This window comes from Cololabis saira, chromosome 7 (genome assembly GCF_033807715.1).
Source record: "Cololabis saira isolate AMF1-May2022 chromosome 7, fColSai1.1, whole genome shotgun sequence".
Taxonomy (NCBI): domain Eukaryota; kingdom Metazoa; phylum Chordata; class Actinopteri; order Beloniformes; family Belonidae; genus Cololabis; species Cololabis saira.
In genome coordinates this window covers 41,757,568-41,770,707 of record NC_084593.1, presented here as the reverse complement: position 1 = coordinate 41,770,707, position 13,140 = coordinate 41,757,568, and the positions used below count along the sequence as shown (strand labels likewise).

The 13,140-nt window shown below is 44.7% G+C and overlaps 1 protein-coding gene across 1 annotated transcript in view; it reads right to left on the bottom strand.

Moving 5' to 3' along the window:
* Positions 1–370: 370 nt before the first annotated feature.
* The window catches only part of naa15a (N-alpha-acetyltransferase 15, NatA auxiliary subunit a), a 31,471-nt gene continuing 18,701 nt past the window's right edge, over positions 371–13,140 (bottom strand). Inside the window, exons 10-20 of the mRNA XM_061725917.1 lie at positions 12,605–12,677; positions 12,327–12,496; positions 11,211–11,363; positions 10,114–10,242; positions 5,738–5,951; positions 4,407–4,600; positions 4,214–4,322; positions 3,328–3,426; positions 3,077–3,220; positions 804–901; positions 371–713 (exon numbers count right to left, since the gene is read on the bottom strand). Of these exons, the coding sequence (XP_061581901.1) occupies positions 510–713; positions 804–901; positions 3,077–3,220; positions 3,328–3,426; positions 4,214–4,322; positions 4,407–4,600; positions 5,738–5,951; positions 10,114–10,242; positions 11,211–11,363; positions 12,327–12,496; positions 12,605–12,677 (1,587 nt within the window). The 3' untranslated portion in view covers positions 371–509. The remainder of the gene's footprint in view (positions 714–803; positions 902–3,076; positions 3,221–3,327; positions 3,427–4,213; positions 4,323–4,406; positions 4,601–5,737; positions 5,952–10,113; positions 10,243–11,210; positions 11,364–12,326; positions 12,497–12,604; positions 12,678–13,140) is intronic.

Sequence of the window (13,140 nt, the reverse complement as noted above, 5' to 3'; positions counted from 1 at the left end):
TCACCACCACTTTCACAAAGGGACCGTTTGGTTTTGCAAACATTGTTTTATTAATCCATTTGTCAGTTTGTAATATATAAATTACTTTTAAAAACGTGAGAAGCAGATGCACCTACAAGAAGGACAGTGGCGTGAAAACACAGGAGCGCTAGAAACCCTAGCCTGTGTTGACAGCAGCCATCTCAGCCAGCCAATATCCACTCTTCCCAGAATCCCTGCTCGCCTCCCCAGAACTCTATATATCCGTACTTTCAGTTACACAAAAACCGTGGACAGGCTTCTCGGTTGTTTTAAAAAAGTTAAATGGGCATTGTCTTCTTCCAAGTGTCAATTCCCTTTCCCGTCTCTCCTGCGGTGCTCAGTCCATCCAGATCAGTGCATTGTGGGGGACGTGGCCCGGGAGGTGGAGAGGGGGGGGTGGGCGCTGGAGAAATGGCTCTGTTGGCGTACTAAGGCGTCTGGCAGCGTGCTCGCACCTCCTCCTCCCCTCTCCCCTCCTCCTGTGGACCTCACATCTCGTTTCCCATGTCGTCGTGCTCTCCTGCCGACAGGTCTCCGTTGGCACTGATGCTGTTGTCCTGGTAGCCGGGGGGCATGAAGGCCAGGCAGTAGGGGTACACCTTGTGGCAGCTGGCCCAGTAGGCGTCGGCCGACTTCTGCTGGGCCTCGCCCAGGTGCCCGTCGCGCAGGCCGTCCAGAACCTCGGTGCAGATCTGCAGCGGAAACACACACACGTGCACAAGGTGTTAGAGTGAAAGGTGCTAACAGGAAGCTGGAGGAGTTAAGACGTCAAGACCTCAGACCTGGATGCTCCTTCCAGACAGAGACTCGTCCAGGGCCGTCGCGATTTCACAGGCCATCTTATCGGAGGAGGGCTCCAGGTATACCATCATTTTAGCGGCTGGAGCAGAAACAAGACACGTTACAAGCAGAAAAAATACACGTTACAGGCAGAAACGAGACACAACGTGAAGCTAGTGTGGAACCTGCGGGATTAAGGGATGCTGACACCGTTGTGAAGAGAAAAAACACAAGTTTGCATTTTCTTGCGCTAAATTCAGCGTTAGCTTGTAAAAATAAAAATAAAAGTACAGTTTTGTTCGACCAGTTGACAGATGTGTTTTATTTGTAAGACTTTCAGGTGGAGATGATGCTGAAACTCCTCAAACTGCGTAGAAAGTAGGGGTGTAACGATACACTAATCTCACGATACGGTACGATACACGATATTGAGGTCACGATAACGATACGATACGATATATTATTTTTTTAACAACCTTGAATGAGGTAGTCATGAGGACATTTTCTTTTATTTGAAAGACACAAAATACAACATAATACTGTGCATTTGCCCTATTGTTACAGTTTGTATTACTTTATAACTGTTTAAGTTTTAAAGAGAAAGCCAGGCCAACCATTTTCCACAAACTGAACTAAAAGTAAATGTCAGGTTTGCATTATGATCTTCAGTTTCATACAAGTACAAATATTTTGCCACAAACTGAATAGTTTCTCTCATGTATGATTTGACTTTTTTCTTTTCCAGAAATTTAACAACTAAAATTAAATAAATAAATACAAGTAAATAAATACATACAATTTTACATCATAAAAAAGATTGATTCATGCTCACCTTATAAGTGTAAGAGGAGATGTATTTTTGTTAAGAAGGTTATTTTGGTAATTCAGGGTTCATTATTTTATAAATATATTCTTTATATATTCTGTAAATCAGGGACTATAATGACACTAGTCAGTTTCTGTAGTGATTAGTATGTTTTAGATTGGGCGGAGTGATACAGCACTAGGTGCTGTGTTGATGTTCTAAAATCCTACGCTGTTGAGCGGACATTGAAGTACACTGGAACTCAGCAGAAGTTGTCTCCGTGTTTATCCTACTCATGACCCCAAAAAGGTTTAATTTAATAAGGTAAGGCTTAACTTTACACCAGACTTACATAAGTAAAGGTTCAGACCTCAAAACGGGACCGAAAAACGGGACTAGTTTATTCTGAGCGGAGGAAGATTTTGGTCCGCGCGGTCCGGCCGCGGTCGTGGTCGGATGCGCGTTTCTAGTCAACACAATAGATTAATAATAACCCAATATCGCGATACACTCTGTCACCTCCACGACACGTATTGTGACATTTTTGTATCGCGAAATTTCATGGCACGATATATTGTTACACCCCTAGTAGAAAGTACCGCATTGGCCGGAATATAGGACGGTGTTTTTTGCATTGAAATAAGACTGAAAGAGTGGGGGTCGTCTCAAGGCTGTAACCACGCACCCCACGGCGCACGCCACTCCGTCACTGACGTGCACCTCCCACAAAATGTAACTACGCGTCGAGAGGTCGCAGACCAACGCAGACCCAGAGGGCTGTGATTGGTTCGCTTGGTAGCAACGCATTTCCGGTTCCAGTTCATGAAGCAGTCATGAACTTTCAGCGTTCTTTTCTTCGTGTGTGTGTGATTTTTTTTGTTTTGGTTTTTTGCACAATAGTTGTCCTTATCGCTTTGATTCACTGTGACCGGAAAAGCCAGATAAACCATTCAGGAAAAGATTGCGAATTAGCGGTCATGGGGGTATTGCACCGCGGAGGAATGGAGTGACGGAGAAGTCCGAAGGTTCACGACGGCGTCACAGTGACGGCATGTGCTCTGCTTTGGTTTAACGCAGAACCATAATCCAGGCTTTACATTCGGGGTTTAGACGTTATACCCATTCACAACGCTAGATGGCGCCAGATATCTTTAAAGAGAATGCTGAACTTAAAAAAAGAAATTGCTCTACAAACCAGGCAGACTTGTGCTTACCTGAAGGTTAACCCTGGATTCACACTGAAAGCATCACAGGCGCCATTCATTGTCTATGAAAGCGCCTGTGAGAGGGGTCAGAGGCCAAGGAGGTGTTGGCAACAGCGCGATGGAGGCATCCCGAGCCTCCACAGGCCATTTTTGATGCTTTCAGTGTGAATCCAGCATAACATATGCAGCTGAAGGGGCTGTATGAGCGTGTGTGTGTGTGTGTGTGTGTGTGTGTGTGTGTGTGTGTGTGTGTGTGTGTGTGTACCTGCCAGCCGGTGGGGGATGGAGCTGGAGTGTTGGCTCAGGAAGTTCTTGTTGAAGCTCTGGGGGTTGCTCTCTCCAAACAGCCTGGAGATCTCCTGGTTCAGCACCGTCCTCACAGGCTTGGCCAGGTCGGCGCTCTCGCTCACTGCAGACAGACAACCCGGTGAAGCTCTAGCACGCACGTACCCTGGGACCCGAGCCCCTGGGAACCTCTCCCTCCCCCAGCGTCCCCCCGGCGGGGGCTTTGCTCACCTCCCTTGAAGAAGCGCACTAAGCACTGGTGCAGCCAGGGGTCGGAGGGTTCGATGGCCACGGCCCTCTTTATGGCCTGCAGCATCAGCAGGTACTTCTCTGCAGGAACAACAGTTCATGTTAGGGCTGGGGATCCAATCCAATTACATCGATTATCCAGATTTTAATCGATCAGATTCCGATATTGATTTGGGTTAGTGTTATTAAAACTGTTTTTTGAGCTGTTGCCTGAATTATATGACTGTAGTTATGCAAAATATTAATACTAGTATTATATTGAGATTCAACAGCAAGTATTGCAGCTAATGATGCTGTAAGGACCAATCAGCTCCCAGAATGCTGATAGAACTGCTTTCAGAAACATCGTGGGTCAGAATTGTCAAACAGATCCAGGGAGGAAACAGAGACGGATCAAATCGGTTTTATTTTTTCCCGCATTCCGTTTTTATTTTTTTCCATTTTCGGTCTATTTCGGTTTTTAATTTTTGAGAATTTGGTTTTTAGCATTTTATGCAAATGTAACCCCAAGACAGTATATAAAGTAATGAAACAGACAATTTAAGCAATTAGAACCTTTAAACATACTTAAAGGCAAAAACATGGCACAAGTTATTCTCTTGTCCAACAAAACATTCCTCTTTTGGGCATAAACAAAAAAATACCAAAAGTTGGAATGTTATGATAAAAAAAAAAAAAGAAATTAAAAAAAGAATTGATCTTTAGACTTTAGATTTTTAGGAATTAATATGAGAATGGATTTACAATGGGAAAATCAATCTTTTCAACACAGGCCTGGTCTGCTCAACCTTTACTACGTGTTCCTAAACGATGGTGCTGAGGAAGCCCCTCGGCCCAGCAGCAGGTCAGAGGCCGTGATGGGTCTCACCTTTCCTGAAGTAGATCTCGAAGGCCAGCAGGTGAGTCTCCAGCTTGTTGCGCACCAGGTTCTTGAGGGGGATGAGGAACTTGACGGCCTCCTCTAAGGGGTTGTCCGGCTGGTGAGAGGACGAGAGGACAGAGCTGTGACCCTTCAGCCCTGCTGAGCGGTCCTCCCCCCCCATGCCGACGGGGACACCTACCTTGGCCAGTTTCTCTGGTATTAGCTCCTCTTTTGGCCCCCCTATTTCCTCATCGTCGTCCTCTTTCTTCTTCTTCTGGTTCTTGAGCTGCTTCTCCTTCTCGGCGTTCTTCTTCTCCTCCTCTAGCTGAGCCTTCTTCTGGGCTCTCCGCTGCTTGTTGCGTAGCTTCTTCAGCTCTTTGTCTGTCAGATTCTCTGCAGGGACAGAACACAGAGGTGACCACATGGAAGGATGCAGACAGTCGTCGTACAGGACATGCAGATACGCGGCTCCGTAGGTGGGAACACTGAAACGAGGGAGCACCGTGTTGCTTTGTGAACAAACACCACGGCGGTAAAAACGGCGCCGGAGGGTCCTGTCGGCACGGCAACATGTGTGACTCGTGCAACAGACGCCGCAGTAATCTACTTCTCTGCAAAGCCGTCCGGTACCAGGACATGCAGAGAAGCCAACACCAACACCACGTTCTATGGCAGAACGTGGTGACCGTCAGGGTGCAGAGCACGAAGCAGAACCAACATGCACCTGGAAACCATCACCTGGGGAAAACTGCACGGACCAATGGTGTTTTTCCACTAGTACCTACTCAGACCGACTCGCCTCACCTTGGTTCTTTCCCACTAGGGGTCTAACGTGCCGAGTTGATACTTTTCTGTAACTATTCTGCCGAGGTTCTAAGCGGCTGAGTCGGCTGTATCTGACATCATCACTCTACAGGCCACCGATTGGTCGGGGGGTTGGAGTCAGACGTCTGAGTCAGGAGGAGGAAATCAGAGAAAGAGACTCTGACGGATTCTTGTTCATTTTATTCCACCAGCAACGGCAGCAAAAGTCTGTTTCATGATCCAACTCTGAGGTGCAGATGTTCATAAACCTGGTGCTGAGGAGAGAATTAAAAAGGGATGTAGACGGGCGATAAGGAACGATCAGATCTACCAGGAGCTCTGTCTCTTCATAGCTGCTCACGGCTCCAGCTGACTTTTCAGCAGCGCCGAGACAAACAAAAGAAAATAAAAAGCGTCGCTGCTTGAAACTTCTCTCTCTCTCGTTTTTAACTTGATATCAAACACAAGTCACAGACCCAGCAGCACATCTATCATCTCCTCCAGGTTCTACATCTTTAGTGTTGTTGTCTTTTTCATTTAGATACACAATCAAATACGTCACAGCAGCTTCACTCCAACCTCCTACTTCTGCTCCAGGTGATGATTGTAGTGGAAAAGAAACCAGGCCAAGCTGAGTCAAAGCGCCAAAACTGAAAGTGGGATCCCGACTTTTATGAGTAAATTCAACTATAAAACTATGAGGGAGGACAGGAGGACGTGTCTGACCGGTGTCTGCCTGGCTCTCCTTGTTGTCGTCCGTTAGGGGCTTGTCGTGCAGGGCCAGGTAGATCTGGATGGCCGTCCGAGCAGCTTTGTAGTAGAAGGGATGCTGCCGCAGCACGTCCTCCAGCTTCAGCAGGTCCACGTAGGAGCGCAGCGTCATCTTCCTCATGCAGTAGGTGTGGAAGTCAAACTGGTCGTCGGTGATCTCCACGAAATGCTGCAGGAGAGCAAAGAGGACATTACGTTAGTTAGACGTTTCTGGGACCAACCAGGACTCACTTTCCAGTATAGTAGTAGAGGGCTGCACTGGGATCGGGTCCCGCGGGACCCAACGTCAATCTGGCAGGAGCCGGCAGTTTGAACTTTGCTGCGGGCGGCTAAAAAAAACACTGCGGGATCAGGATGTAGCCTAGCAACAAGGTGGACATCAGTGACGTGGAAAATAAACCTCAAATAAGGTCTTTACAATAATAATAATAATAATAATAATAATAATAATAATAACAATAATATGGTGGTAGCTACTTTTGTAGCCACAGCTGCCCTGCAGACTGACAGAAGCGTGGCTGCATATCACGCCAAACGGCCCCTCCAACCACCACCAACATTCATACACATTCACACAGGGCAAGGTGGGTAAGGTATCTTGCCCAAGGACACTACGACAGCAAACTGGGACCGAGCGGGATTCAAACCGCCGACCTTCCGATCATTGGACGACCCGCTCTGCCACCTGAGCTACTGCCGCCCCGCCAAAACAAAACAAAACAAAGACAAAGCAAGGCCAGTCAGATATTTGGAGAAACTGCGTTTAGTGTCTGTGGAGCATCTTGGAAGAGACGCAGGGATTGGGACCTCAGTCGGTCAGCAGCATTCTCTTCCTCCACAGATATGCAATGGCCAAGTGATTCATTTATTAAATTAATTAGTTTAATTCGTTAACATTGTTTATTTTATGTTATTTATGTCTTATTTGAGCCACTCACAGCTACTCTCGTTGCTATAACCTCAATCACATAATTGATGCGTGTACGAAAGGTGAAATAGCTTGTGCAATGATGGATTTGCATCTAACTTTCTGTCAGGTGACCTATGAACTGTCTATAGAGGGTCTGCATTGACGTCACTTCCCCACTGGACCAGCCCCCTTACTCGCACTGAGTGGCAAAACATCAACAAAAACAGCTGCAACTAGTGGAGAAGACGAGATAACAGCTGATTATCGGCTTAAATTAGCGTCAGTTGGACTTAACAGTGACCTGTACAGTTACCTGAAGAACCAGTGGTCCATGGACATTAATATTTGGTACAGTTTCCCCAAGAACCAGTGGTCCATGGACATTAATATTTGGTACAGTTACCAAGAACCAGTGGTCCATGGACATTAATATTTGGTACAGTTTCCCCAAGAACCAGTGGTCCATGGACATTAATATTTGGCCACAAATCCAGTTTCCTGATATTTATATGTACTTAATTTTCTACGCCGGGGAAATACACGAAGCAAAGCTTGAAGGCTTTACAAAAGTCTTGACGCTTGGTCCGACTTCAAGGCAGGATTTGTTGTAGAAATTAAAGTGATGAGGACACCGAACTTTATGATTTGACCGTTTAACGTTAGCTACCCGAAAATCCAACATTACCTGATACAAAATGGGAACCTCAAATCCACGTTTCGGTGCCTGGAATCCAGCCACTCAGTCTTTCTGCCACTCAGTCTTTCTGCCACTCAGTCTTTCTGACACTCAGTCTTTCTGACACTCAGTCTTTCTGACACTCAGTCTTTCTGACACTCAGTCTTTCTGACACTCAGTCTTTCCGACACTCAGTCTTTCCGACACTCAGTCTTTCCGACACTCAGTCTTTCCGACACTCAGTCTTTCCGACACTCAGTCTTTCTGACACTCCATCAGCGTAACCTGCTGAGAAGTCGCATCTGTGACGTCATGCACATTCCCTCTATCATCCATCAAGTTCCACAATGATCATGTTAACATTAAATAAGATAGATTTGTCCAGGACATTTCTCTTGTGGGACGAGAGAAGACACAAAATCAATGCAGTTTTGCAGGAGTGGATATAAACACTGCGGGAGCTGGCGGGAGTGGAACACACATGTTGCGGGTTGTAATGGTCAAAAATACAGCGGAGCGGGATGAAGAAACCAGGCTCTACTTTCCATCTACAGCTAGCAGGAGGACGGTCATCACCAAATCCTACACTGGGGGATTTAGAAAGCCCCAAAGGCATGGCGGCATGATGGGAACATGTTATCCTGTTACATAATCCCTCCCATGCAAGGACACAGACAGCTGCCTCTTCAAACATCAGGAAGAAAACAAGCAATTCACACAGAAATGCTTCAGTCAGGAAAGCAATTTACTATTTCCAGAAATATCACGAGCACAGAAGGAAACGGTGCCAGGTGCTCACTGAGCAGGTGAGGAAGGCTGGAACATGACGGACCAGGACTCCGCGAGCGTCGGGACTGACCCACGTCTGCCTGAATCAACTGGGTCAGAGCCATGCTGGTGTTCGTAACCCTGGATTCACTCTGGAAGCACCACAGGCCTCCGGCTGCCATTCATTGTCTATGAAAGCTAACACACTTATTTTATCAGGAATTAATATATTTCATCTAGTAAACTGACACTTTTGCTGATTTTAATGCCGTTTTTACCTGAACTGATCACGTGAAACACGTAACTGATGGTTGAGGAGCTGGATGGTCCCAACGACTTTATTTGCTAATTAAATTCAAAATAATTTAAAACCGTGCTTATTAATCACACAGTTAATATCACACAGTCATGATGTTAATCACACATCATGACCAAATCTACTCCGACCCGGTGTGTCAGTGTTCACCACAGATAGACTGCAGCTTCACCGGGACCAACGATGATGGTTGATGTTGATCCAGGACCAACCTGGTTAAGGATCATCAAACTCACTCTTATCTACGTGGAAATAACGCTGAAATATAATGAAGGCTTCCCAAAGTGTGATCCATGGTGAAATGGGAAACCGAAGATGTGCAGCTATACATAGATATATATTAGGGCTGAAACGATTCCTCGAATAATTCGAGTAATTCGATTACAAAAAATGATTGAGGAATTTTCTCTGCCTCGAGGAATCGTTTAATTTATTATTTTTTTTCGTTTAATTTCACCAGCTCAAAGCCTCGTATTACGCCCGGACCACATTTAATGCGACACAACAGGCTGACGCTGCGCCGTACATCCATGCGCTGCGCACATTAAAGGGGGGAGAAAGAGGCGGCGGGTATGTTTGGTTTTAGTAACATTCCATGCTCAGGCAGTCTGCAATGGCCCAGACGGGAGACTAATGTAGTTCAGTGCTTAACTTTTATTTTTAATCCACGCTATATTCTTCTGGTCCGTTCTCTATGTTCCCCCTCTAAAGCCAAAATTATTGTTCCGCGTTAAATCGACGCAGAGTCTACGGTGCTCTCCGGCGAGGGTGGAGAGCGGCGGTCCGGCTGGCGGTGCCACGGCTGCGGCGTAGGGTATGGCGTAGGGTACGCAGCGACGCGCACCATTCTGCGTTGTTGTAACGTGGAACCATAAATCAGCCTTTACCCGGTATATAAACATCTGTTCCCGCTACAGTTTTAACTAAAAGAAAAGGCAGAAAATGTCAGAAAAATAAAAACGTAATAAAGCTAACTGGGTAGTTTTCATTTCATTTTATCTCTGTAGTCATTCATGGATAAAACAAGCAGCACTGGTGCCTAATGTGCTCCAATACAGCAGGGCTCATAATTTTATTTTGAACACTGCCAAAACTCTAACTTAAAACTTAACTACAACTTAAAATTTGCTTGACACAAATGAAAGTTCAATTGAAACACGTGGGAAAACACTTAAAATTTTAAGTGATGTCTGATATCAGGTGTAATGGCATTTTTAGGTTAGAAATAAGAACATTTCTTTGTAAGATCCTTAGTTTTTTGAGTGAAGGCAGTGAATTTGGTCGACTGTTGTAAGTTCAGGGTTTTTAAATGCACAGCCATGAACCTACTGGATTATATAATTTAGTCTTGATGTCAATTAACATCTAACATCTTATGTATATTTATAATTGCTCTTTAACTAAACAAATATGTTTTATCCAATTACTCGATTAATCGATGGAATTTTCAGTAGAATACTCGATTACTAAAATATTCGATAGCTGCAGCCCTAATATATATATATATGTAGACTATATACACTTTGTTCCTCTAGTTCTGCAGCGCAGCTTTAGCCCCGCCCACTGCAGGCTGAGCCTCCACAGGATGTTACTGACGCTTCCAGTGTGAATCCAGGGCAACAGCGAGCCAGCTGGAAATCCTCAACACACCATAAACTCACCCTCTCAATCTCGTGGCACTTCTTCAGGGCGTCCCCAAACTTATTGAGGTCCTTGTACGCCAGGGCACACTCCGTCTGGAACCACATGCACTGCATCTCATTCAGGTTCTCCACGGCAGATGTTCCCTCCTGAAACACACACACCGACACACACCTGCGTCAGCGGCTGCAGACGTCTGGACAGCAGAGCTGCTCAGATACAAACATGGGAAAGGACCAGGCACATCTGGAAGGTCCCACAATGCTGGCCTCATTATAGCTGATGGGATCTTTAAGGTGAACTACGCAGTTAAAGCCATTCTGGTAAAATTCATTCTTATTTATCTTCTCTTTTAACATGGAAACAAGGAGGTTGCAATCTCCGCTCAATGACCATTTTGCATTTGTACGAAGAGTATTAGGGCAAGGCAGGAGAAAAATAAAATAATTTAGGAGGAAGATTTTTTTTTTTATTATGCACTTAAGAGGAAAAAAGTCGAAATGTCGAGAAAAATGTCGAAATGTCGAGATTAATGTTGAAGTACAACCTGAGAAAAAAGTCAAAATTTTGTGAATAAATTTGAAATGTTGAGGAAAAAAGGTGAAATTTCGACTTTATTCACGAAATTTCGACTTTGTTCTTGAAATTGTACTTCATTAATCTCGACATTTGAACTTTTTTCTCGTTCACAATAAAAAAAAAACTTCCCCTCTCAAATATTTTTTCTCCTGCATGGCCCTGATACTCATCCGTACATTTGGTTGTTCCAAAAATAAGAACGGAATTTGGGAATAAAGCTTTTAGGTTTTCAGCACCAGATGCTTGGAATAAACTTCAATCCAAAGTGCATTTACTAAACCTCACACCTGTGACTGAATTTAAAGCTCTGATGAAAACAGTGGAGTTCAGACTGTTAAGTGTTTTAATTAATTATGTCCTTATGTAATTAATTTATTTGTTTGTTTTTTATCTTTTAATTCTGTAACTGTGTTGCTGCTATCTTGGCCGGGTCCTCCTTGTAAAAGAGACCCCTGATCTCACTGGGACTAACCTAGTTAAACAAAGGCTAAATAAAATGAATAAATAATTAAAACTTGATGTGAGGTGCATTATTTACCCGTGTGAACTTGGAGCACATCTCCTCGGCCTCCTTGATGAGGCCGGCCTTCAGCATGTACTTGGCACACTTGGAGTTGATGAAGCGGTCGGCGGTGTCCAGCGCCTGGGCCTCGTCCATCCACCGCGCCGCCTCCTTGATGTTGCCGGCGTGCTGGGGTCAGAGGAGGGGACGGGTCAGACACTGAGAGGGAGCTAAGTACAATACAGTTATCACTCGTTTCTCTGGGGTTACGTTCCAGAAATAACCCGTGATAAGTGAAATCCGTGAAGTAGCAACTTTTTTATTTATTTTTTTTACAATTATTATACAAGGCTTCAAATTGCAGAGATCAGCCCCGCCGTGACACGACCCGATAAATTGGATTTGAACGGGAGAAAATTAAAGATGATTGAAAAAATTGAATAAGTACAGTAGGAAAAATTGTGAAAAAATGTTCTTCTAAAGCCGCGGTGCAGGTGCGTTTTTTCCAGAGAAGAAGATAGTTATGGGCAGTTGTTGTCGCTCTTTTTCCTTCTGGGCAAAAAGATTCTTATAAACCGACATGCCGCCATGGATTATATCTGAGACTGTAATGAACGATTCATCAAAGAGTCCTGTTCTTGAGCTGCTGCTGAAGCTCATTGGCCATTATCAGCTTGTTGCTAAGCAACCAACGTTATTGACACAGGAAGTGAAGAAGCAGGGAGACTGTTTAGCCAATCAGAATGCAGAACACGATGCACAATGCAAAGCCGTGAAGCAGCGAGACGTGAAAGGAGAACCGTGTTATAGCCAGGGATTACTGTATAGCAAATACCTCAAGACTACTCCTCATATTTTGCTACCGGGCCTCATTCTGGTGCCCCAAAGGGAAAACTGAAGCTAAACCTGCGTTCACATGTGAACCACTGGAACGTCCACTCGTCCGTAGGAGCGGACAGAGAGTTGACCCAGGCCGTGAAGAGGCGAGTACACGATCACACGCTCACAGCCTTAACCTGTTCACCCCGGGGGGATTTTGGAGGTCAATTTGGCCAGAACAGTTCTATCCAAATTAAATCAACAATATCTCCACAATTACAGGGACAACATCCACATTCACAGCAGCTCTTCATCCGTGGAGGTCACACCCACCTTGTAGATCTTGGCCTTGACCAGGAAGAGCTCGATCAGAGTGGGCGTGCTGTCGATGGCGGCATTGATGTTGTCCAGCGCCGGGCCGGCCTGACCGATGAAGTCAAAGTGCTGCGCCAGGAAATACTGGACCCACAGGAGGGTGGTGGGGGGCTCCTCCTTCCCATCATCTGCCCACACACACACAGGTCAGTCACGGCTTCACACTTACACCATTACTTTAATGATCTGGGTCACAAATCATTCAGAAGTTAAGACAAAACATAGGAACAACTTACCATTTTCATTAAACATTCGACAGCTTTTTAAACACCTTTCATAGCCAACAACTAAGTCTTCAATCATTTTAACCTGCGTGAAGGAGAAGCAGCTGTTAGCAGATGCAGAATCAGACGACTTTATTAATCCCTTTGGGAGGTTCCCTCGGGGAAAATCTCCATCTCACACACTCAGCACTGTCATATACAAATAAAACACCCCTAAAACCAGACACCCATAATAACACCCATGGAACTCATTACACAACCACCTTAAACTAGCACACTCAATAAAAGCATACAAGATATTATTCAAATCAAAGGTAATGGACACGTATATAGAAGCACAATAAGCAAACAAAGAAGAATGTACACATGCATGAGATGAAATGACAACCTAAATTGGTTTTGTCGGTTTCTGTTTTCAGAGATAACATTATTATCATTATTATTATTATTACTATTATTATTATTATTTTGTGTAACCTCATGATACTTCATTGTTCTTTTTGTATATTATATTCTGTTAAAAGGTGGGCAAGATAAGCTTTATGCTT